Source organism: Python bivittatus, unplaced genomic scaffold (assembly GCF_059951505.1).
Source record: "Python bivittatus isolate LINGU-HERP-01145 unplaced genomic scaffold, Pbiv_v1 ctg000020_np1212, whole genome shotgun sequence".
NCBI classification, from domain to species: Eukaryota; Metazoa; Chordata; class Lepidosauria; order Squamata; family Pythonidae; genus Python; species Python bivittatus.
The window spans coordinates 35,995,849-36,022,637 of NW_028277030.1; the positions used below are offsets into that span (position 1 = coordinate 35,995,849).

General features: G+C 38.8%; 1 protein-coding gene across 2 annotated transcripts; it reads left to right on the forward strand.

Moving 5' to 3' along the window:
• On the forward strand, positions 1–26,789 carry FBXO9 (F-box protein 9). Of its 2 annotated transcripts, XM_088137003.1 has the most exons (13): positions 1–315; positions 3,318–3,395; positions 4,725–4,877; positions 5,355–5,412; positions 6,578–6,677; positions 13,265–13,392; positions 15,862–15,976; positions 17,551–17,669; positions 19,043–19,133; positions 20,131–20,226; positions 20,588–20,681; positions 22,965–23,119; positions 25,615–26,789. In XM_088137003.1, exons 1-13 carry the CDS (start codon positions 313–315, stop codon positions 25,721–25,723), a joined length of 1,299 nt encoding a protein of 432 aa, XP_087993129.1. In that variant the 5' UTR covers positions 1–312; the 3' UTR covers positions 25,724–26,789. The 2 variants fall into 2 exon arrangements, with proteins under 2 accessions (XP_087993129.1, XP_087993131.1); XM_088137005.1 differs by lacking the exon at positions 4,725–4,877.

Sequence of the window (26,789 nt, forward strand, 5' to 3'; positions counted from 1 at the left end):
TGACGTTCCTTCGCACACTCGTAATCGTTTCTTGCTGTCTGAGAAAATGGCTGCTGTACGCCGCGCTCGCAGTGACTCCCGCTGCGTAGTTCGCTTTTCTGACCGAGAACTCTGCTAAATTTTCTTCCCTGCTTGGTACCGTTCGAGAGGGAAGTGAAAAAGACTCAAAAAGAGATCCGACGGCCGTTAACAGGCAGTGGAAACCTTCAACCAACCGAAGAGGCCGCCCTAGTTCGAAACGGTCAGAGCGCTGCAGCTTGACGAGAGTGACAGTTGGACGGACGGCCTGGCTGCAACAGCCTCGGCCTCAGCATGGTGAGGGGAGGGGCTGCGGAGCGGATGCGCGTGACGAGAGCACGAGAAGGGTGGGGGGTCTCGCGCGTTAACGGACAGTAGCTGAAGTGGATAGATAGCCCCGCCCTCAGCAAGTAGCGAGGGGTGAGATGGAGCCCAGGTGGTCGATACGTGAGCTCCCAATCACTTCAGCTCAGCCTGTAGTTAACTGACATGCCAAGTAGCTTTAGATTTTTTTTTAAAGCAAAAGATATGCAAATGACCATACCATCCCGTTTAAAACGCAATAAAGAAATAAAAGCCCAAGCTATGCAGCAGCTTTAAATAGATTCGATCGAGAAGACCAAAAATAGCCGTCCATCCCCAGAAGGTACTGAAGTCTTTAGTAAATAAGCAGTTTCCACGTGGTGTCAGAAACAGGTGGAATAAAATACTGGGTGAATGTGGTTCAGGATGTCAGAATATAAATAGGCACTTGCTTATAGCAAATCACTGGAAAGTGCTAACAGGAGACTTCAGTGGCATGCGCATGCTCACTCTCTTTTTCATGTGATTGTTTTTAAGAAAAAAAAATAAAACAGAACCTTGTCCTAATAACTCTGGCAAAGATAATTTGTTTTTAAACAACCAGACAGAATCATACAGGAGAAAATAATTAGATGTACACATATATTGTATTAATTCTGATTTGTTGAATAAGCTATAGTGACTGTATATATTAAGCCACCTAGTCTGCTAATTCTACATGGCTTACAATATATTAAATAAAATAGTAATAAAACCATAAAATGGATTAATAAAACCAATAAATATACAATAGACTTGTACCTGCCTCTTAAAAAGGACTGTTTTTGTCATTTTCTGAAACATTATCAGGAGAGAGGCACACCTGACTTGGGCAAGGTGTTCCAGTGGGAGGAGCATGTCTGCTGCTGAGAAAATCAGTCTCTGGGTCCAGCCCCCTGATTTTTTTCAGGGAGAGGATCTGGAGTATCCTTTCCCTAATAGATCATGTAGGTGGCACAATTTTTACATGAAGAAGATGGTTACAAAGGCCCAAGCAGAAAAGAGTTCAAGGGCTTGACCTCTCTTCCCCCAACAGTATCAGTTGACACTACCCTTTAAAGAAAAAGTGAAACTACTGCAAAACTGTCTCCAGTTCCCATCTCTTGCAAGCAGCTCAGAAAGATACCATGGTTGATGATATTGCGTCTTGCAGAGTGGGCTAGCAGGAAAGGGTGCACCACCACCGTTTCAAGTCTCTGTTTCATGTCTTGTTTAGAAAGGATCCAGATAATCTGTCTCATTCAGGGCCCTTTGTAGTTGAAGCCTAACTACCTTCTCTACAGCTTTTCCAAAGAGTAGTAGGTTGGATAAGTGGATCCAGGGAAGTATTTTTTAAGAAGAGGACACAATTTCTTTAAGGCTGAAGGCATTACTCCCTCCTTTAACAGTGCATTCATCATCAGTCACCCTCTGGGGGAGATGGGCAGCATATAAATTTAATAATAAATAAATAAAATCAGCTGGATCCATGATCTCCTGCTCTTTCCAGAAGCTCACATTGGAGAGCAACAATCTAATTTGCAGGTAGCTTCATCAGGCATCAGACCTGAAGAAACATCACAAACTATGGTTTACAAATTACAATTTATATACTGCACCAAGTCAAAGCTAAACATGTTAAAATAATCTTTGGTTATATACAGTGTATAAATTTAATTGTCTCCGCCTACTTCCTGAGAAGTCTTACAGTTTAAATTGATGGAAATTAATAGTCCATAGAAAGCCCTGAGAATAATCTTAAGTGGGATAGGAGGCTGCCTTACAAAATTGATTAAATAAATAAAATAATTGAAACATTATATTCTCTTTACATATAGAGTGAGAAGCATGGGGGTGGGGAAATAACAGACTTGATGGGCCTTTTAACTGATCAGTCTTTAACCAGGGATGATATACAACTCTGTTACTCCTTACCATCTAATTACAAGGAAGCAGTTAGCTTCCTTCAACATTAAAGTTGGTAACAGAGTGATGAGAGAGAACAAATTGAAATTAAATCTAGACGAAACAAAGGTGCTGTTGGAAAACAGAAACCTGGACTTGGAGAGTGTGGTAAAACCTCTTTTGGGTGACATCACACTCCCCCAAGAGAAGCCGATTTGCCATTTAAGAGCAGTCTTGAATTTGCAGGTAAAGGCAGTGGTGTCTTCCAAAAGAGGTTTTATCACACTCCCCAAGTCCAGGTTTCTGTCCCAGTGTTTAGGAAACTGGCAATTCCATTGTTGTCTGATGTACTAATTTCACTGCTTGGTTCTTGAAATTTGGTAAAAGGAGATGGAGGAATCCATGCCACTAGTTGATACTATTTGTCAGCAGGGTGATAGGGTTGGCTTCAAGACACAATGACAATCAAATTTTGCTTGATCTTAGAAGGAATCAGTTTCCCTATTTATACATCAGACAAACTTTGGAATGCATACAAACTGAACATCATGAATATTTGTTCAGTTTCCTACACTCTGATAATGCAAACCTCAAATATCTGAAACAGTTCTGAAATTTTTAGTTGAAGCAATAAAAACAATAAAAAATTCTTAAAACACAATAATTACAGTGACAAGTAAAATCAAGAGGCAGTCTAGGAGAACAGATACATTGTCAGGTTATGGCAAAAACTGCACTATGGAAGATTTCCTAATCTTCAGAATCAGTTTATACCCAGGGTGGGTACTGCCACAGAGAACACCTGCCTCTATAACGCCATTAAATGAGTATCAGTAAGTTATAGAATCAGTAGGGCATCTTATACTGAATGTAAGGACTGACTAGGCCTGTATGGAAGCAATTACTTAAGTAACTTAGGCATAAGTTATTTAGGACTTTTCATTAACATTGAAGATGTCTGAGTAGCTGATTAGAATGGGCCATCTTTAACAAATTGTTCAATTATGGTATCTCTGATTTTAGGATACTAAAATATAACGACTTGGAATACTAACTTGATCTTTCTTTATTAGGCAGAAGGTGAAGAAGATTGTTGCTCTGACATAGTAAAGGAGGATGACAATGACAGTTCTGGTGAATCAAATCTTGAGGTATGCTGTTTTATTTTTACTCATGAAGTCAACTGTACAATTTTTCTGTTTAATCCATGTGCCTTTGTACTTTTGTCTCAACAGTTTAAAACATTCCTGTACATTAGCTTTAAATTGAAGCAAATATTTTTATTTTTGGGGATGCAGTTGCAATGATCCTTCAATAAAATTATTTATTCATAAAAATTGTTTGATAGGGATTATGAGAGATCAACTGAGATAGTAGAAAAGATATTTCTATCCATGTGACCGAAATACTTCATATTTTTGAGAGGAACATGTATTCCTAGAAATGCAATATTCCTTTTTCTTTCTAAAGAGTTTCAACTGCTGCTCTTATAGTGTTTATTGATCATTCTTCAAACAATAAACTATAGTAAGCTGTTTCTGCAAGTAAATTTTTCTTTCAGTACTTAATGTTTTTTTGTTTTGGCTAAGGGTTCTTAATATTATACACATTGCAAGAATCTACGGGTTTTGAAGTCTGTTTTCAGCAAGTTATTTTATTATGGCAAACACTAATTAGAAGTTTGAGATTTTTCAGTAAGTTAAATTATTGCAAAAGACTTTTTTCATTAAATGAAAATGCTATCTGCTAAAGTACTTCTTTCCCTTATTCACCAAGCAGTAAAATCAAAAACAGTTAAAATTATTTAGTGCCTAGCATGTCATATTCTTGACCAATTTTTTTTTTTTTGCTTATATTCTAGGATGGGTTAGCTTTATTACATATTTCATAAAGAAAATGCTGTGTTGCTGGAACCAACCCACTAATGTTGTTATAATATAATGGTTGCATTGGAATTTCCAGAAAGTGCCGTATCCTATTTAGATTTTTTTCCCTCAAATTTGCCCCCAAACACAAATGAATTGTTACAGTGATAACTAAGAAACTATGTAAATATTGGACCTAGATTTTATTTATTTATGCAGTTTATCCACAGCCTCAGTCATAAAGGGTTCTAGACAGTTTACAGATATTGAAAGAATAACAACATATAATACAATAGATTAAATAATTAAAACTAAAATAAATATATGAAATTTACAACTACAAATGCACTGAAGTTGAGTAACAACATGCCAATTTCTGACTGGGACTAAATATATATTTTCTCTCTCTCTAAATATATATAAAATATATATAGTATGTGTGTGTGTGTGTATACACGTACATATGATATGTATGTGTGTGTGTGTATATGTGTGTGTGTGTAGTATCAAGAATAATTTGCTTCATCTACCCAAGAAGAAATTACCTTAATACCTCTTGTATATCACTTGCAATAGTATGTAGATACATACAGGGTTTACTTTCTGGTTTTTTAGGCAGAGCTTCAGATGTTCAGAGCCCAGTGGATGTTTGAACTTACCCCAGGGGGGAGCTCTACAGGTCTGGAAACTCGATCCTGCAGAACAAGAGGGCCTTTATTAAAGGCTGTAGATACCAAAGGGAAACTAGAACTTGCAAAAGAGGAAAAGGTAGATAATTTAACCTTCCTAGACTGTTAACATTCACCTTTTAGTGTTTTGCTATAGACAAAGCATGGCCTAATTTTTCTACTTCTGTTCTTACAGTTGTGCTCTATCTTTTTTAATTGAAATAATGCTGTTGGCATTGTGGAAAATAAAAAATACCTTGTCCTGAATTTCCTGAACATTTGTTTGGATTTACGTTCATGGAAGTAAAGGCACAAATATGGTTAAAAAGAAGACCAAATATTGCAGTAAAAAAATACAGGATTGCAGTTATTTAATTTGCACGTGCAGTTAGCATATTTAACGTTAGCTTAGATCCAGAACTAGTCTATTTATTAAAATTCAATTAGCCATAGGAAAAACTTCTGTGCTTTTGATTTTTTAAAAAAATGCTAATAGAAGGTTGTATTTCATTACTTAAGTCAATTTACTTTGCTTACATGTAAGGGATTCCAAAACAAATGACTAATTTTTGTGCAGGCAAGAGAACTGTTCCTGAAGGCAGTGGAACAAGAACAAAATGGGGCTCTTTATGAAGGTAATCTAACATTCATATTTTAATTTCATTGTTAATTTTCTAGACTATGCTCCTTATAAGCTAAATTCATTTATTGCTATAGTGAAAGCTACAATATAAAGATTAATTATTAAGAAGAAAAGAAGTGCAGTAAGGATTGAGACCTACATTTGTTTTCTCAAGTGCTGATTAAATAATCTAATTACAAAAATAAAGATCAGTGACTACAGTTCAGAGGATCATGTACCTTGGCTAGAATATTGGTTCTGATGTGGATGAATCATATTCAAAGTTGTGCTCAACTTTGGGTTGAATTAGGTAGACATCTGGAAAATAAAGATGTCTCAGACTAACCTACCCCCGAGGTTATTATGAGGAGTATTAAATTTATTATAACATTTGAATTATGAAGGATACTATAAATGACCATTTTACTGGCACACTAATTTTGAAGTAAGTATTGTAATAAATGGAATTTGGGTTGTTTTAAAATATTTTTTTTAACAAGGGCAGCAATATGGTTAATGTACACAAAATCCCCTCTCTTCTGTCCCTCCTGTCTTTATCTTTTAAAAAAAAAATCTTTTAATTTAAACAAAAAATTCAAAGCAACCGCATAACTTTTATTTCCAGAATGTTTCTGGGCCTCACATATTCAAGCAAGCATCTTGGGATTTTAGATGGATGATAAGGCCACAACCTCACCCATTTACTATAAGGCATTGTGATTGGTCATACCAACCAAGACTGTGTCCCAAATGTGCTCTCAACATTTCAAATGTGCTAACTGGCCCAAGAAATTGTGCCAATTCATTGTTATACTTTGATCTTGGAGTATTTACCTTGCCCTTTCAATTAAATATTTAGTCATCCTTGTTGCTGATTCACTCCACTGCTCTCCTCCCCCCAGCCTGGCCCACCACATTTTATGAATACCAGTGAAAAGTATGGAAATAGTTAAAAGTTTATACTATTAAAGTGCCCTTTAATAAAGGTGATTGTGCCCTCCTACCATCATTCTTTGCAGAATATGTTTTGAAATAATTGCTTTTTGGTATACTACAATAAGAAAAGAAAGAAAACTTGCATAAGAACTCTGATAACGTACTGATTTTTAAAAGTTCATTTTAAATAGCTATTCCAAAGAGTATGTACAACCAATTTAAATAAGAATTTTTATTTTTAGCTATTAAGTTTTACCGTCTGGCTATGCAATTGGTCCCAGATATTGAATTTAAGATTACCTATACCAGATCTCCAGAAGGCGACAGTATTGGGAAAAGCTAGTAAGTATACATGTATGTATATATGTATGTATTATTTGAAAAAATTGAAGTGAGGGAAAGCTGTACTCTTGTATATACTTGAAATCTAGTTCTGTGATGTTAGGTGGACATGACCCCAATAAACCCATTTTAGGGTGTAAATTCAGAAATAGCTTAAGCTTACTAGATAAACTTCTGAATTTACATGCTTAAAACCATTCTGCTGCACAGCTTCAGTGGTTTCTAATGGCTTATTGTTACATATATATTTTTGGTGTGATTGAGTTCTGACCAAAAATCTATTGAATCATCAGTATATAAAAGGTGTTCTAGGTCTTGAATTCCCACTTTTCTGACAGAATTTACTTTGTGCCTATACTATTGGTGAAGAAACTAGAAGAAGCAAGAGGGAGTATTCCTAAACAGGGCAAACATGATGTGATACATCCACAGTTATTCCCATATGGGAAATCCAGTATGTAGTGAAGGGGCCACCTTTCCTATCAAATTAGAAAATAAGTTTTAACAGAATCAGTCAGGTGGTTCCCCAGCTACTGGGTTAAAAGCTAATGAGGAGAGAGAAGCAGTGACATCTGTATAATTAGTAGGAAGCTCTATTAATTGGATTGAAAGAGAGAAGATTTTCGTTAGAAGGTCCAAATTAACAGCCAGGTATGTGGGGAGAAGGGGGAAAAGAAGCATTGTGTCATATTTAATGGTTTGGCCAGACAAATGGACAATAGCTAAATAAATTGAAATTGCAAAAGTACAAGTCTCTTGTAGAAGCCAGTGTCTCTACGTAGCGTGAGTATTTAATAACTAAGGAGGTAAGTTAGGCAGAAATCTCGGGTTTGAATTTGAAACTTGACTTTTACAGGTAGTCCTTGACGTACAACCACAATTTGGACTGGAACCTCCATTGCTAAGCAATGTGGTCATTAGGTGAAACATCACATGACTGCACCTCTTAGCGGTGGTAATTCCAGTAGACCCAGTTGCAGTTAGGCCAGGACAGTGCTGTTGTTAGGCAAGTACCTCATGCTTCTCCTGCCCTGCCATGCTTGCCTTCACTTCAACTCTCCCCACCCACCTATCTTCCCCCTATCTTGGCCCTCAGAATCTTTCCAAAGGATTTCTGAAGCAGGTGGGAATGGGGCGTGTGATTTGGAGAATGGCATGGGTGGCCTTGGGAAGAAGGGCTGGTGCGGGCAGCAGCTGCCTTGCATAAAGCAGGCCAGGGTATCTCAGCAGCTGTGGGAGGAAGACGGTGAAGGTCAGTGGGGTGCGGTAGGGCCTGTGGAGTGCTGGGCAGCTGAGGATTTGCACTGTGGCGCTGGGATGGCTGGCTGTGGTGCAGGGCTTGAGGCGGCACTCCTCAACAGCAGTGCTGGCTGCGCTGGGACTGAAGTAGAGACTTGGGGGTGATGGCATCCGGCTGAGACTGCTGAAGACCCTGGGCCTCTAATTCAGCCTCAGTGCTGCAGCTGCCAAGGAATAGCACTGTGCAGGGCACCCAGAAGGGCAGAGATGGGGAGGGAAGATAGGTGGGTGGGAGGAGTTAAAGCGCCCCTGCAGTCATAAGTGCGGACGGGCTGCCAAGCACCTGAATTTTGATCACGTGATCACGGGTGCTGCAATGGCTGTAACTTCGGATGCCAGTCGTAAGTCCCTTTGTTCAGCACTGTCATAACTTTTAACAGTCATTGAATGAATGGTCATAAGTTGAGTACTACCTGTACATTGAAAGCCTGCTTGAATTTTTAAAAGTGAGGAAACTGACCTCTGCTTCTAATGTGGACGTTTTCTTCTGTTAAAAGCTACTATTTTAACTTAATTGTTTAAAGCTAGTCCTTTAAGATAGATGTAGCAATGCTTCTAGTAACTGGTTGTACCTTCTTGGGAGAACAAAGGACAAAAATAATTTTGGCTTCCTTCTTGAAGTCTTGTAGCCTATTATTTATAAAGTTTATATATAGACAAATTCCTAGCTCTGTATAATAACAAATGTGAACCTGATTAGAAATTAAATGAAGGATATTTGATAGAGGACAGTACTGTACTTCACTTTATAAATGTCTATTTAAGAACAAAGTTTTAGTTAAAACTTAGAATTGTTGTACTTTGAAGTGATGCATGCCAAAAAGATTAGCAGATAATAGCAGTGGGGTGTTTTTGTGACTTTGTAACCAGTAGTTTGATTGCACACATCATTCTTGCCTGTGTTTCTCTCTTGGAGAGATAAAACTCTCAAATAATATCTGTGGTACATGTTGCAAAATTAGTGATAGGAAAAAAAGTTCTTCACAATTTTGACATTTATTTCAGGTTTTGGTGAGTTATGATTCAACTTACTTTAGTCAATCAACATTTCTGAATTAATAATGGAGTAATTGAATTATAAATGTCAGATAGTAAAATAAGAAACAAACAGTAGCTATACAGGCAGCAACAATAAATCAAAATTGATTAATATGATATATACAGGTGAAACTTTAAAAATTAGAATATCGTGCAAATGTTCATTTATGTCAGTGGCAACTCAAAAGGTGAAACCTATATATATGAGATAGACGCATTACATGCAAAGCGAGATATGTCAAGCCTTACTTTGGTATAATTGTGATGATTATGGCGTACAGCTTATGAAAACCCCAAATTCACAATTTCAGAAAATTAGAATATTACATGACATCAATAATTCAAGGATTGGAAATAGAACAATATCGGACCTCTGCAAAGTATAAGCATGCATACAGTCAGGTCCAGAAATATTGGGACATTGACACAATTCTAACATCTTTGGCTCTATACACCACCACAATGGATTTGGAATGAAACAAACACAATGTGCTTTAACTGCAGACTGTCAGCTTTAATTTGAGGGTATGTAGATCCAACTCAGGTGAACGGTGTAGGAATTACAACAGTTTGCATATGTGCCTCCCACTTGTCAAGGGATCAAAAGTAATGGGACAGAATAATAATCATAAATCAAACTTTCCCTTTTTAATACTTGGTTGCAAATCCGTTGCAGTCAATCACAGCCTGAAGCCTGGAACGCATAGACATCACCAGACGCTGGGTTTCATCCCTGGTGATGCTCTGCCAGGCCTCTACTGCAACTGTCTTCAGTTCCTGCTTGTTCTTGGGGCATTTTCCCTTCAGTTTTGTCTTCAGCAAGTGAAATGCATGCTCAATGGGATTCAGGTCAGGTGATTGACTTGACCATTGCATAACATTCCACTTCTGTCCCTTCAAAAACTCTTTGGTTGCTTTTGCAGTATGCTTTGGGTCATTGTCCATCTGTACTGTGAAGCGCCGTCCAATGAGTTCTGCAGCATTTGGCTGAATGTGAGCAGATAATATTGCCCGAAACACTGCAGAATTCATCCTGCTGCTTTTGTCAGCAGTCACATCATCAGTAAATACAAGAGAACCAGTTCCATTGGCAGCCATACATGCCCACGCCATGACACTACCACCACCATGCTTCACTGATGAGGTGGTATGCTTAGGATCATGAGCAGTTCCTTTCCTTCTCCATACTCTTCTCTTCCCATCACTCTGGTACAAGTTGATCTTGGTCTCATCTGTCCATAGGATGATGTTCCAGAACTGTGAAGGCTTTTTTAGATGTCGTTTGGCAAACTCTAATCTGGCCTTCCTGTTTTTGAGGCTCACCAATGGTTTACATCTTGTGGTGAACCCTCTGTATTCACTCTGGTGAAGTCTTCTTTTGATTGTTGACTTTGACACACATACACCTACCTCCTGGAGAGTGTTCTTGATCTGGCCGACTGTTGTGAAGGGTGTTTTCTTCATCAGGGAAAGGATTCTTCGGTCATCCACCACAGTTGTTTTCCGTTGTCTCCCGGGTCTTTGGGTGTTGCTGAGCTCACCGGTGCGTTCCTTCTTTTTGAGAATGTTCCAAACAGTTGTTTTGGCCACGTCTAATGTTCTTGCTATCTCTCTGATGGGTTTGTTTTGTTTCTTCAGCCTAATGATGGCTTGCTTCACTGATAGTGACAACTCTTTGGATCTCATCTTGAGAGTTGACAGCAACAGATTCCAAATGCAAATAGCACACTTGAAATGAACTCTGGGCCTTTTATCTGCACATTGTAATTGGGGTACTGAGGAAATATCACACACCTGGCCATGGAACAGCTGAGAAGCCAATTGTCCCATTGCTTTTGGTCCCTTAACAAGTGGGGGGCACATATGCAAACTGTTGTAATTCCTACACCGTTCACCTGAGTTGGATCTACATACCTTCAAATTAAAGCTGACAGTCTGCAGTTAAGGCACATTGTGTTTGTTTCATTCCAAATCCATTGTGGTGGTGTATAGAGCCAAAGATGTTAGAATTGTGTCGATGTCCCAATATTTCTGGACCTGACTGTATGTACTCAGTACTTGGTTTGGGCCCCTTTTGCAGCAATGACTGCCGCAATGCGGCGTGGCATGGATGCTATCAGCCTGTGGCACTGCTGAGGTGTTATGGAAGACCAGGATGCTTCAGTAGCGGCCTTCAGCTCCGCTGCATTGTTCGGTCTCATGTCCCTCATCTTTCTCTTGGCAATGCCCCATAGATTCTCTATGGGGTTCAGGTCAGGCGAGTTTGCTGGCCAATCAAGCACAGTAATCCCATGGTCATTGAACCAGGTTCTGGTACTTTTGGCAGTGTGGGCAGGTGCCAAGTCCTGCTGGAAAATGAAGTCAGCATCCCCATAAAGCTTGTCTGCGGAAGGAAGCATGAAGTGCTCCAAAATCTCCTGGTAGACGGCTGCGTTGACCCTGGACTTAATGAAGCACAGTGGACCAACACCAGCAGATGACATGGCTCCCCAAATCAACACAGACTGTGGAAACTTCACACTGGACTTCAAGCATCGTGCATTGTGTGCCTCTCCATTCTTCCTCCAGACTCTGGGTCCTTGGTTCCCAAATGAGACGCAAAAGTTGCTCTCATCAGAAAAGAGGACTTTGGACCACTGGGCAACAGACCAGTTCTTTTTTCCTGTAGCCCAGGTAAGACGCTTCTGACGTTGTTTGTTGTTCAGGAGTGGCTTGACAAGAGGAATACGACATTTGAAGCCCATGTCCAGGATCCGTCTGTGTGTGGTGGCTCTTGATGCACTAACTCCAGCCTCAGTCCACTCTTGTGAAAGTCCCCAACACTTTTGAATGGCCTTTTCCTGACAATCCTCTCCAGGCTGCGGTCATCCCTGCTGCTTGTGCACCTTTTTCTTCCACGCTTTTCCCTTCCACATAACCTTCTATTGATGTGCTTTGCTACAGCACTTTGGGAACATCCAACTTCTTTTGCAATTACCTTTTGGGGCTTTCCCTCCTTATGGAGGGTGTCAATGATGGTTTTCTGCACAATTGTCAGGTCAGCAGTCTTTCCCATGCTTGTGATTCCTACTGAACCAGCCTGAGAGACCATTTAAAGGCTCAGGAACCCTTTGCAGGTGTTATGGATTCATTAGCTGATTAGAGTGGGACACTTTGAGCCTAGAATATTGAACCTTTTCACACTATTCTAATTTTCTGAGATTGTGAATTTGGGGTTTTCATAAGCTGTATGCCATAATCATCACAATTATACCAAAGTAAGGCTTGACATATCTCGCTTTGCATGTAATGCGTCTATCTCATATATTGGTTTCACCTTTTGAGTTGCCATACTGACATAAATGAACATTTGCACAATATTCTAATTTTTCGAGTTTCACCTGTATGAATTCAACCATTTTTGTTTCATTTATAAGATCTATGGTTTACTTTCTATTTGGATTGGTGTATATACTGGACAAGTCAGTATATGTCGGTTCAGAAGTAATTCTTGTTGATTTAATTGGGACATATTCCCAGATAGTTGTATATAGATTTAGAGACTTACAGAATAGTCCTATATAGGTGGAAAATTGTAAATGGTAGACTCGAAACCTAGCTATCCTGTTCTAGTGGGCTGAGAAGGACAGCTTTACTTTTGTTCCTGGGTCTGAAACTAATTGCAGGTAGGGAGTGAGATTTCTTATGCTGTCTTCAGAAGATGTATGGACAATACAGAGGTTATTTAGGGGCCTGTCACTAATATCACTGTGTTCTTTCATCCGTAGAGCTTTCCATGGATCTGCCAAGGAACTCTATGGTAGATGTACAGTATATAAAACATTCTCCATATGCTTTTCCTCTGACAAATCAAATTCATCTGATTTATATTTCTTCTCCCACCCTCAACATCGAAATGTGTGCTTTTGTAGTAACCAATTAAAAGAAAACCCTGCTTGAAAGATAAATATTGGAGAAATGGCTCTTGGGAAAATCATTAAACATGTCCTCTTCTGCTGGTTGTGTGGCTCATTTGCCCTTCTGGGAGGTCTTTTTTTCTTTGTTTTAGGTTTCCTAAGGGCTGTTAAGGCAATATTACATGCATCGATGTGTTTTTGACTTCATGTTTCGGAACATTTCCTTAGCCAGATTCTAATCAGTATGTAAATGTTATTGAAATTAATGGGCTTTAGTATTAACAGAGTTACGGTTAGCCTGTTCATCTGTTGTATTATGATTTTCTGGTCTCATATTATGCCTGCCTTTTCTAGCATTGAAGATAATGAGGATGATAGCAAAATGGCTGACCTTCTCTCTTACTTTCAACAACTCACTCTTCAGGAATCATCCATCAAACTATGTCAGCCTGAGCTTGATCTCAATCAGACTCATATCTCAGGTAAAAGAACATTTTTGTAGGAAAATAGTGGACATATTTTAGTACAAAAGATCATGAAAGGGATGTTCAGAAACCATGCTGAACAAGCAAAAAGAGTTTGAGATGTTTAACAGGAACTGTATGGATTTTAGCAACAAATAGTTCCTTCTTCATTCATATATGTTACAGGCTTAACATAATGCTTTCCCTGTAGTAAATACATTTAGCTGAAGAAATTTATTCTAAATATAGGGATCTGCAAAAAATTTTTGTTTAAAATTATCTTATAAAACTACCACGCATATGTTTTGCACTTAATTTCACTGGGTTCCTAACTGAAAGCCGATTTATAAAAGGCCTAATCTGATGATTATGACAGTAGTTGCTGTAAATGCTTATTCTGCAAGTTTTGTCTTGCTCATCTTAGAATGATTTTTTTAAATTGTCTTGCTCTGTTTAATTAATATTGGTTTATTGTTTGTGAATGGGAGAGGAAGTGCTGTTTATGCCGCCTTGACCTCTTGAACTGAAGGTGGGATATACATCTAACAATTTAATAAATAAATGATATGTGCTGATACCACATATTGTGATGGAAGGCATGAGCGGGGAAGGTTCTGGAATGGAGCTTCAAGGTTGCCAGGAGTGGGGAGAGACATTCCAAGGGAAGCACCTCCTCTGTCCCCAGCCAGAGTGCGGGAAAGCCAGGAGAATGAGACTGGCCCATCCCTAGGGCCTCGTGGTTATAGTAACTGTTGTTGTGGTGTAGATTTAGTCTGGCAAGATTCTGTCTATTAGGTGTAAGCTAATAAAGGAGCTTAACTGTTCTGGACTGTCTCACTGTTGTTCTTGGGCTGAACCTGACATCAATCTCACCAGACTCCTACTCCCATCAAGAGGGAGGAATTCTTAAGCATGGCAACGGATCCCCAGGGAGTTTCTTTGACACCTCAGCATTTGGCAGCGGCCTTATTACAGCATCAGCAACAAGTGGATGCGCAGATCAATAATTTACAGACCACAGTGGCACAGTTGGTGCAACAACTCAGGCGGGCCGGCCAGCAAGTAGTGGCTGGGCTGCCAGTTGTGTTGCGTTCCCATGGAAGCATGCTGGAGAAGTATGGAGGTGAGATGGACCAGATGCGAACCTTCCTGGCGCAGTGTGAGTTGTTCATGAATGGCAGACTGGCAGAGTTTCCTACAGACTGTATGAAGGTGTCCTTTGTGTTGAGCTTGTTGAAGGGAGCTGCTGCTAAGTGGGTGACCCCCTTGCTAGAAGCTGACGATCTGGTGCTCAACAACTATCAGAACTTCGTCAGGACTTTTGGGCATTTTGGGGATCCCATACAGAGGCTCGCTGCTTGTCAGGGCATTCGGAAACTCAAGCAAGGCAACAGGCCAGTAATGTTGTACATTGCAGTATTTAAGCTGTTGGCGGGGGATGTCGAGTGGAATGAGGTGACTCTTATTGACCAGTTTCGTGAGGGGTTGGACCCTGAGCTTTGGAGTGAGCTGATAAAGCAGGGAATCCCGAATACTCTGGATGATTTCGATCAGCTCTGTGTGGTGGTTGATGCCAGGCTAGAGGACTTAAAGCAGTATCTAGCTTCCAGTCCCCATGGTGCCTTACAGTCTCCCCTCGCAGTTCTCTCTCCTCCTCATGTCGCAGCTGCCGAGTCAGCGGAGGGGGAGCCGATGCAGATCGAAGCGGCTAGGAGGGCAGTTTCCATGGAGGAGAGGCAAAAGAGAGATCTGAACCTCTGTTTTTACTGCAGAGCCCCGGGGCATATGGTGAAGGCATGTCCAGCGAGGAACGTACCAGCAAAGACCAGGCGCATAGAGCAGACCCCTGCTAAACGTGCAGGTTCAGCCCAAGAACAACAGCGAGACAGTCCAGAAAGTTAAGCTCCTTTATTAGCTTACACCTAGTAGACAGAATCTCGCCGGACTAAATCTATACCACAACACCAGTTACTATAACCACGAGGCCCTAGGGAGGGGCCAGTCTCATTCTCCTGGCTTTCCCACACTCTGGCTAGGGACTGAGGAGGTGCTTCCCCTGGAATGTTTCTCCCCCCTCCTGGCAACCTTGAAGTTCCATTCCAGAACCTTCCCCGCTCATGCCTTCCATCACACATATTCTGTTATCTGAAATTGGAAGAAGAAAATTTCATTTTTAGATGTTCACATCCATTGTTACTAGAATACATCAGAATTGCATTGTACATGTAATTATGTACATTATGTTGATGTAGAGTAATGATTTTTGTAAAATATATGATTTATGAAAAATTCAGCAATCTGTAAAAATAGCTGTTTGGATGAAAATACCATGCTTAATGTTTTAAAAAAACTATATTTGAAGATGTGTTAAAGTTTCCATCCCAAGTCAGTAATTTAGATTCCAAGGAGCCCCTATTTTTTTTTTTTAAACATGGACCCAAATCAGACTACTGCAGTTATTCTAATTTTTACATTTTTTCCCCATAGTGTTGCCTATGGAGCTGTTAATGTATATTTTTCGATGGGTAGTTTCCAGTGATCTGGACCTGAGATCTTTAGAACAGTTATCATTGGTCTGCAGAGGTTTTTACATATGTGCCAGGTAAAATTGAAACTATCATGCAATAAAAATTTCATTTATCTGGATAAAAATGAGTAATTTTAGGATTTTTAAAATAATAAGTGGTGACCACCAAATTTTTTATGGTTATAAAAACAAGGTCTTTACTAATAAATTAATTGAGTTTTTTGAAGTTTGAGGAGGTAAAAAAAATGTGGTCAGTTGACTAATAATACAAAGTGTTTTTAAAGCAGAAGCTTCACTAAAGCAACTAAAAACTTACTTTAATCATCAGGCCTCATTCCATGCTAGTTACCAAATAAACCTGTTAGTGTGAAATAATAAACTTCCCTTTTAAAATGTTTAAATGAATTACTGTAACGTTATTACAGTTAAGTAATGCCTTTATAAATGTAAATTATTTGGTGATTAATTTTTGTTCTAATTTTGTTCCAGAAAACTAAGGTCAGCTTATGATTATACAGTTTTTAAAATATGAAAGTAAAACAGAAATGAAATAAAAAACAGGTATAAAAAACCCCAGAAATTTATGGAAGTGTGAAGATTAATGATGGAAAGCAGTGATATGTTTCCATTAATGGAACAGTATTGAAGCAATTTCTCTTTAGTTCCCTAAGCAGCCTTTGGATTCTGCTCTGACAAATTAATTGGTAGGGGTTTGCAGGTTGGTTTCATTTCAAATAACTGATTTCATTCCATCTGTTGAGCTAATTGAATTCAATTATTCAAATCAATTTGGAAAATGAAGTTGTTTTGACCTTCCTATTCAGTTTGGATTCAGTTCAAAGATTCAGTCAGAGTGACTTTGAATTGAACTTCTGAATCAAAGCTGTGGTGAGCCTATAAAGTTTTGCAGTCTGAGAAGTTCATTTTATCAGTTGCATAATCTATTATCCTGATTTGGCATGTATAATACCTATACACTCATATATACAGGAAGAGAGGAGTCTTAAAGATAATTCTGATTGTGATATTTGATTCTAAGGCTAGATCTACACATTTAGTAAAATGAGGCAGGAAAAGGTAGTTGTACTCCAGTCTAATTAAGCTAAAAGCATATGCATGGGCACACACACAGTATAAAACTTATACAGGAGGGAGCAGGGTGAGCTAAATCTTGTATACTAAGGGCAATTTTTCAGAATTTATTTGCAATTGAATAATAAAGTCTCATTTTAAAGGCACTGTACAACCATCATTTTCAGTTTTGATAACCAGAAACACTATTTCTATGAAGATACTTGGTTGATAGATTTTCAGAAGCAGTGGGATCAAGTTAAATAACAGTGTCATAGTTTGGATGAAAATACAAGATTACATCCAGTGGACTTCCCTTCAGTCTATTGACCCTTTGTCCATTAATTCTTTAAAGCAGATTTAGGGTGTGGAGGAACTAAACAAGAGAAAAAGGAGGAATCCTTTCTGTGGATAGATCCCATTGGATAAACCCATAGGTCTTGCGTTGGGTTCCTGTTGCAACTGAAGCATGCTGCTTACAAATAGTCATTTCTCTTTATACTCAAGTATACTCTATGATTTTGATACTCTCGTTTATGTTAAAATTTGAATAATCAGATTATGCTGTCTTTTTCCAGGGACCCTGAAATCTGGCGTCAGGCTTGTTTGAAGGTTTGGGGCAGGACATGTAATAAAATGGTTCCTTATACCTCATGGAGGGAAATGTTCGTGAAAAGACCTAGAGTTCGATTTGATGGTAAGAAACAGCAGTGTTGTGATGATAATCAGGAAAAGCAGGAGCTGCATAATTGCAGCAATAGTTTCTGATTGTAAATAAACAGATTGGTTGGAAATGTGACTGGGTATACTTGGGGCTATTAACTCTTATTGGCATTCTAAATGTATACTTTGGCATTGCAACACAGCCCCAGTTTTATACACCTACTGCCTTTTTAATCACTGAATGGAATAATTGTGATATTTGCATTTGGTGTGATACACTCTGGGAAGGAGCTTCATAGGAGGAGCTAATGAAACCCTCCCCAAAACAATTGGTGTGGCAAGGACACAGTTTTCCTGGATAATAAGGAAAATTTTAATTAAATAAGGATATTTTAAATTGTATATGCCTCTGCATGTGTGTGTGTCCAGAAGCTGCATTCCAATAAAGGACAGGGTCATGAAAAAAGTTAAAATTAATTGAATTAATTATTTTAAATAATTACCTGTAAATATAGTGCCCCATTTGTAAAATTAATTGACTTTTGTCTCTGTGTGCACATAGAGTGCACACTCATATACAAACACTTAAGTATACGCACTCACACATATCCTCTTTCTTCCAACAGAAACAAAAAAGGAATAGTACTGTAGAGGAAATGGCATGAGGGAAAGAAACATGTATAATGAGAAGTGAAGGAAAGAGAAATTAGAGAGGGAAGGAAACAAAATAATACAGAGATGAGACAGGAAAGGAAAGATAAGAGAAAGATTGTGAAAAGTCTTTATATTTGCAGGCATAAATCCACGAATGCTTACTTTGTGTGAGTCCCAATGAGTTGAAAGGCTTTTATTCCCAGCCAAGTATGCCTAACGCCTGTCCTGTTTAGACATTATGGAATGTGTACTCCATATGTGACCATCTTCTCACATTTAAAGGAGAATGGTGCAAGACCATACTAGTCCCACCTATCCCATTCTTGCCCTTCACAAGAAAGAAAGGGGGAGGAGCTACTTGTGTAACTCTTGCCTCACTGAAGGTAAGAACTAATCAGTGCCTCCAAAGATGAAGGATGCTTCTTACCTTCTCCTGCCTCTCTTATATTCACTTTCTCGTATTATTTGTAGGTAGATATCTCTATATCCCTCCTGCCCCTTAGCCTGGACAACTGTCTTTATTTAGTAAATATAAGAAGGCTTTCCAACTTAGAGATACTTATTTGTAGAGAAAACCTGTCATCCTTTCCAATAAATACAGGAATTGCAATAGATGAAATTATAACAGGTAAATTAATAGTGCAAAGAAGACTGAAAATTGTAGTATGCTGTCTGTTAAAGAATCCTAAAATGTATGTCATTGAATATTTAAAGCATGTTTTGATGATAAGCAGGTAACTCCATATTTTATAGGGGTATATATCAGCAAGACAACATACATTCGTCAAGGAGAACAGTCTCTTGATGGCTTCTATCGGGCATGGCACCAAGTGGACTATTACAGGTACAATCATTTTAAAATGACTGAATTAATTATCTCTCTTGCCTTCCTTCCAGTGCAGTTCACATATAATGCTATAAACCATGATAAACAGTGAATTCAACAGGATTACCTGTATATAAAAAGTCATGGTAGTTTAGATAACTGGAGCCATGTATTTTAGGACTAAAGTTTATATTTCCGTTTTTAGAAATTCCTAAGGTATTTAAAAATCACTAGGAGAAAGTTGTTTGGGGATTCCAAACTCTAAAGTTTCCATAACCCTCAGGCTATGAATATACAGAGCTAGTTTAAATTATGCAAATTACATCCTGAAATGAGATACTTTTGAATCGTAGTTTGATACCCCAGTATTTAATCTTCATGCTGATATCCCACTACTGGGATTCTTCCAACAACAAAACTGAATCATCATGGTTGATGAAATTCTATTGAACCATGTTCTTTTGGTGTATTCCATGGTAATGTTCTGTGTATGCAATGACATTTCAGAGTTTCTTTCACTATAATTTCTTTATACTTGGAGTCTTTGGGAACTGCTGCATGAAAAAACTAACTTTCCTTTGCACCCAGAAGACACAGAATGTTCTTGGTTGGCTAATAGCTCATACAATGGCTCTTTTGGTGGACAAAGCCAGAGTTCCACATTTGCTTGTCCCAATAAACCTGATTCATCAAACCATTGAGAGTTTGTTCACTGTACCTGCTTGTGGGTAATGGGTGCATATGAGTATATTGCTGCTAATTCAGGCATAGGCTGACATATAACTAACCTACTGTAATTTCAGTATGAAACCGAGCAAGGTTTAATGGATTCAGATAGATTTGGAAGTTAGTACAGGGACTTTTGGATCCTTACATTTATAATTTGTATGTTAATATTTATTTTTAACTAGAAAAATGTGTATGTTGGAAAAGACGTTTCTTCATTTTATTTTTATCTTTTAATACATTTTTGTGAACAAATCCATATGGGTAAAATGTTGTACAATTATTTTAGGTACCTGAGATTTTTCCCAGATGGCCAAGTAATGATGCTAACAACTCCAGAAGAACCTCAGTCTATTGTTCCTCGATTACGGACTAAAAACACAAGGTACATTCAATGTCTGTAACATAGAATTGTATTGTCCATTGGATCCTGATACTTTTAATGAAGAAAAACTTTGGTGAACAGTAAAGCTACTATTATTTTTTATTGTTTAGATGATTAAACTAAAATATACATTGATCAAATACTTTAAAGATTGTAACACCAAATTATCTTTAATGAAAGAAAACTGGGTTGAATCTGGAGTTAATTATAATTTGATTAAGCCTTTTGAATCATGGGGATTTAAGTTAGTCATTATTAATTTAAATCCTATTTATTTTATGATCCAATTTAACATCAGCAGTGTTTTTTCTAGCACTCGAATGAATATATTTGCATGAAATGTTTTCCTTCTAAATCTCAGAACTGATGCAATCCTGCTTGGACATTATCGCCTTTCCCAGGACACGGACAATCAAACCAAAGTATTTGCTGTAATGACAAAGAAGAAGGAAGAGGTATTTATGTAAGAAAATGTTAGATGGTGGATAGTATCAACTGACATTGATTAATAAAATGTTCCATTAGCATAATTTGTTAAATAGAAATACAACTTTGAAGCAGCTCCTTCTGCAAAAAAAAAAAAAACCCTCTCCAAATATTCTCCTTAAACTCTGATTTTGAAGGTAAACTGTCTTCTGGCATAATTTTGTTTTTTAAATCTGGAAGAATTCAAAAACAAGAGAGAAAGTACATCCAGAAGGTAGGAAAATATATGGATTCTGCATTCATCTTTGGATATTGCTTCATAATTTTAATTGCTCTGTTTGCTGCTAGTCTGATCTAGGGAAGGTGAACTGTAGGCTTAGAGAGAGGACTGCTTAATTAACTATGTATAGGTAGTCCTTGACTTAACAATCATATGTTCAGCGACTGTTCAAAGTTACAAATGTGTGAAATAAGTGACTTACATCTGGTGCCCAAAGCTATGGCCATTTGAGTGCCCGCATGGTCATTTTTCGTGATCCAAATTCGGGTGCTTGGCAGCCCTCCTGCACTTACAATTGCAGGGGTGCTTCAACTCCCCCCACCTGCCTATCTCCCCTGATCTCTGGCCTCTTGGCCCCCTACCACCCTGCACTCCACCATCCCAGCTGACCTTTGCCATCTCCTTGCTCCAAAAAGTCCCTTTGCAAAAAGCTCCTGGAGTGGACTTTTGCTTCACACTGCAAAAAAAAAGAGAGAGAAAGTAGCACCCCCTTTCTCCCCCCTCATTTTTTTCTCTTCCCCCGTGAGTAGACCAACCCGCTCCTGGGAACTGGTCCTCTGTCCCTGATAGGCAGGTAGACTGGGCCCTTGTGGCCCCCTTCAACCCTCTCCTTTCCATTTTCCATGGATAGACCGGTCCTCCTTCTTGGAAAGGTGGGTAGACTGGTCCTGCCTTTGGCCACCAGGTACACTGGGTCAGCCTTAATGCTCCAGAGCTAGTTTTTGGCACACCACCAAAACAAAAATCCCACCCCAAAAGCAGCACCTAATCAGCAGTGTGCCAAAAATGCCCCTTTGCAAAATGCTCTTGGACAGGGCTGGGCTGGGCTTTTGGCTTTTTTTTTTTTTTTTCCTGCAGCACAAAGCAGAAGTTCAGCCCAGTCCTGCCCAGGGTTTTTCCTTTTTTGCAAACAAGCTTTTTGGCACGCCCACACTCCAGGAGCTTTTTGCAAAGGGGCCTTTTGTAGCAAGAAGACGGCAAAGGTCAGTAGGGCTGATAGAACGCAGGGCGGAAGGGGTGTCTGAGTACAGGGTGGCGAGGGCAATTGCATCTGGCCAGAGGACCAATTCCTGGGATTGGACTGGGGTGGCTGTGGCTTCCCAGGGCGTGGCAAGCAGCTTCAGAACCACACAGTTCTGGGGCTGCTTGCTACCCCATAAGGCAGGATGCAGGGCAGCCAGAAGGGCAGAGATAGGGAGATAGGCATGTGGGGGGAGTTGAAGGCAGTCCCTTACCTTACTGAGAGGGCTGGGAGGGACCAAGCCCAGAATGGCTTGGATTGGGGAAAGTACTCGCTTAACAACCTGCGATTCTCAGTTAATGATGGCAACTGAGACTGCTGGGGTTGTGGTTGCTAAATGATGCGGTCATGTGGCATCTCACTTTACGACCGCATTGCTTAGTGATGGAAATTCCAGTCCCAATTGTGGTCGTAAGTTGAGGACTACCTGTAAATGTATTTTCTTTTTTTCCCACCTTATAGAGGCATGGAAGGTTGGAATTAAGGGCTAGAAGGTGAACAAGAAAAGACCGAAAGGAAGGGTTGAAAGTTCAGGTGAAATTGAAGGTTAGGAATAGTGGAAATTAAATAAAGGACTTTTCTTCTGTTTTTTCCCACCCAGTAATTTTTATGGATTCTTAATATTTTCACTATCAGCATCTAGAAGTGTAGTTTTAGATGTGGGATGCTTATATTCTCTTTAAATACCATGTTACATTTTTTATTGCTAACTGTTGAAAAATACATTTATGTTTCTATATCAATTTCTTCTAAGACTATATGAATGCTGATTTTCATTCAGAGAAAAATGTGTTTGTCTTTATAATTTCCCACAATATGATTATTGTATTTTGATTATATATATTATCATAGGACACTGTTGATTATGACTGATTTTGTACCAGAATATTTTGCAGAAATGAAAATGTCTTGGAAATGTAACATTTATCTTCTTACCCTAGTGTACAGATTTGGTAGCTATCTTTTGCTGCATATTCTTGACAGCGTATTCCTTTTTTGTTTATTATGTAGAAACCAATTGACTATCACAAGTTCAGATATTTCTGTCGTGTCCCTGTGCAAGAAACTGATCACAGTTTTCATGTAGGGTTACAGCTGAATTCCAGTGGCCGTCAGAAATTTAATAAACTCATTTGGATTCATCACTCTTGCCACATAACTTATAGGTAAGTTTTTTTCAAATGTTAGAAAAAACTTTAAAAAGATATTTCTTTATTCCTTTTACAAGCTGTTTTTTTATTCGCACATGCAACATGTAACAAAACTTGGCAACAGAATGAATCATGAATATCTATTACACATAGGCATACCACTTATATAATCAGAAATGTGTTGAGCCTGTAAGATTAGAAATAGAGATAATTTTGTGATGTAAAAATAAATACAGGTATCTGAAAGGTGAGATTTTCCTATATATCAGATTCTTTCTAGTTATTTCCATCCAACTGGCCAAACATATTGCCAGCAGAATAGAGTGGTGGAGGATTTTTTGGAGCAGAGTTTGGTGGTACGTAAAAAGTGCAGGAAGAATAGAGCAAGGGGAAATCCCACTGAGTGAACTGAAGTCCTTTTGTAATTGGATGGCATCCATAACTCCCAGTTTGAAATGTTTGCCAGACAAGCTTTCTCTTCTCATAGATGCAGCTGAACACTGATTTTATTTTCTTAGGCGAATAAACTTAATTCTTTCACAAGAGAAACTAAATCCTGCTACATAATAATAATACCCCCAGTGAGGCACTACCTTGACGTGGTTGTGGGGCTTGCGTGCTCTGAGGAGGATGAGAGCTATGCCGGAGGTTCAACCATACTGGACAGGTCTCATCGGAGGAGCCAGACGAAGAGTGTCTCTCCCATAAACAATATGGTGAGATGTAATTTACAGAAACCTATACCAGATTGGTTGTTGCCCAGGTCAACAAGGACCGTGCTAGGTGTTCTAGTTCCTGGACATCTGGTGACAAGTGGGCTACGGGACTCAGGGCTGTTGGCTGAGCAACCAGGGCCAGCAGCTGCAGGGCTATTGGAAGAAAAGTTGTTTACCCATTGCATACATACAAAGACTGAAAACAAAGAAATAATGATCTGCTATTACAAATCAAGCTGAAGAAAGAGACAGAGAGGCTAATTCTGGCTGCACAAGACTAAGCCTTAAGAACAAATGTACACAAAGCCAGAATTGAGAAGACAGCAACAGATAACAAATGCTGCCTCAGCAACGAAGCTGAAGAAACGGGACCACCTAGTTAGCTGCTGCAAGAAGATAGCACAGACTGACTACGAACAACGGCATGACAAAGTAGCAACAATGGTGCATTGGAATATCTGCAAGAAATACCATTTGCCTGCAAGCAAGAACTGATGGGACCACAAAACATACAAAGTAATAGAAAATGAAGAAGCTAAAATGCTCTGGGACTTCAGAATTGAAACAGACAAGCACCTGCCACACAAAACCCCAGACTTAAATGTTGATAAGAAAGACAAAAAAGTCTGGATAGTGAATATTGCAATACCTGGAGATAGCAGAAGAGAAGAGAAAGAACTGGAGAAAATCACAGAATACAAAGACCTGCAAATTGAAATAGAATGACTGTGGCAAAAGAAAGCAAAGATAGTACCAATAGTAATAGGTGCCTTGGGTGCAAACCCAAAACATCTGGAGTACCACCTGAAGACCATTGCCATTGACAAAGTCACCATCAGTCAATTGCAAAAGGCAGCTTTACTTGGAACAGCTTACATCCTGCGACGATACATTTAACACCAACAAACATCTGCCTATCCCAGGTCCTTGGGAAGGGCTCGATAGGTGGATAAAAATGCCAAACCCAGTCTAAACATCTGGCTGACAGTGTGACAACAATAATAATAATAAATGTATGTGGTGCCCAACTCCCAGTGACTCTGGGCAGTTTACAAATTGTTAAAAATGTTTAAAAACAAGGAAAAAGCAAAAAAGAATGAAGATGCCAGAAATGACAAAACTGGATGGGAACAAGAAAAAAAGGGGGCTTCAGTCATCCTCACCAAAGGCCTGGGCGAAGAACCACATCTTCAAGACCCTTTGAAACACCAGTAGGATGGGAGCCATTTAAATTTTGTGGAGAACCTCATTCCAGAGGGCAAGAGCTGCTACAGAGAAGGTGGGCTTCTGGGGTCCTGATAGTTGGCACTTTTTAATCCAAGAAACCGGAGCGTGCCCACCTGCCAGAATGGATCAGACAAGTAGATACTCAGTTAAACAAATTAGTATGATATCTCTTGCTGCATTATGTTGCAGTATTTTAATAGTTTGCAGATTATTCTCCTAAATCATGGGCATGGGAAAGTGGTATACATGCCTGGAAGTCTCTTCTAACCACTAGAATTCTTATACAATCATTTCTTTGCAGTAGAACTATACATTCATGTATTATTTTGGAACCATAATGTGTTTTATGTAATAAGTTCTTCAGGAAATTGGTGCCCAGTGCCATTTTCTTTGCTTTTTCTGCAAAGTAGCTGTATATGTAAAAGTGCTCTGGTTTCAGGTAAAACATTTTCTTAATATAAGATACAGTACAGTACAGAATCAGCACAAGTATATTATTTAAGCCAGTCCTTTCCATTTAGGCAAGTTGTAAGGCAGGTCTGTTTATCACTGTTTTCTCTTTTTTAGATCTACTGGTGAGACAGCAGTCTCTTCATTTGACATTGACAAGATGTACACCCCTTTGTTCTTTGCACGAGTGAAGAGCTTTACTGCATTTTCAGAAAGGCCTCTCTAAGAAGGTCCTGTTTCTTGCATGAAAGAAATTACAGCAAACAACACTTAAGTTATAAATGTGTTTGTGTGTGTATGTGCGTGTGCATGTATAAATATGTATGTATGTATGTATAAATATACATATATGTGCACACACACACGCACACACATATATATATAGGAATTTTGTTTTAAAGTTGGGAGATCTTTTTGGAAGAATATATACTGGAAATACATTTGATTTAGGGTGGCAGGGTTATCTTTCTGGTTTTGAAGTCAAGTTTACACTTTATTTTAAACTTGTTTATGTTGTGAAAAGACTTTGATAACATACAAGGCATTTTTTGCCATGTCATTTTATGAGCAAAATTTATAAGCTGTTCTCTTTACAAAGTAAGGCTTCATCTGCCTATGCACCTTAAGTTCAGGAATTGTTATAAACATACTGCTGTACATAAAACATTGTGTGTGTGCTTGGGGAAGGCTCAAAATGTGAAGAATTTGTCCTGCATCTGTGCGTGGCCTATACATGTATAATACAAATTCGTGTATTGGGTTTACCTTTCAGGAAGAGATATTGACTTAAGTATAAACTACAGCTTTATGAAAAACTAAGGAAAAGCAAAAGGTGGAAGTTCAGCTTCAAATGTCGCCATCTTTTTTAGAATTACATGATTTTAAATAATCATAGTAATCCGTTCAGATGTTACTATGTTTCAAGCAGATGATGACAGGACAGTCACATGGCTGCAATGGTTGCCTTTGTCATCTGGACCCAGGAAAGACCTTTGGCAGAGAGTAACTCTGAAAGTGCTGAACTCTAAAGTGTATCATCTGAATTCTATTATGCAAATGAACAGGGCTGTTTTGTTTTGTTTTTGTCTTTTGTCTTTTTGTCTTTAGCTCTTCACCTAACTGCTAAACATACTGTACACCTCTTGGGTGTTTTGTAACACATAACTAACTTTTTCTTTTGGGACTCTTACAGATGTTCAGGTACTGTGTGCTGCTTCTCCTGCGTATGTAATTTGGGAATTGGATATGACTGCTGTATTTCATGTATCATAAATATGTATTTACTCATACAA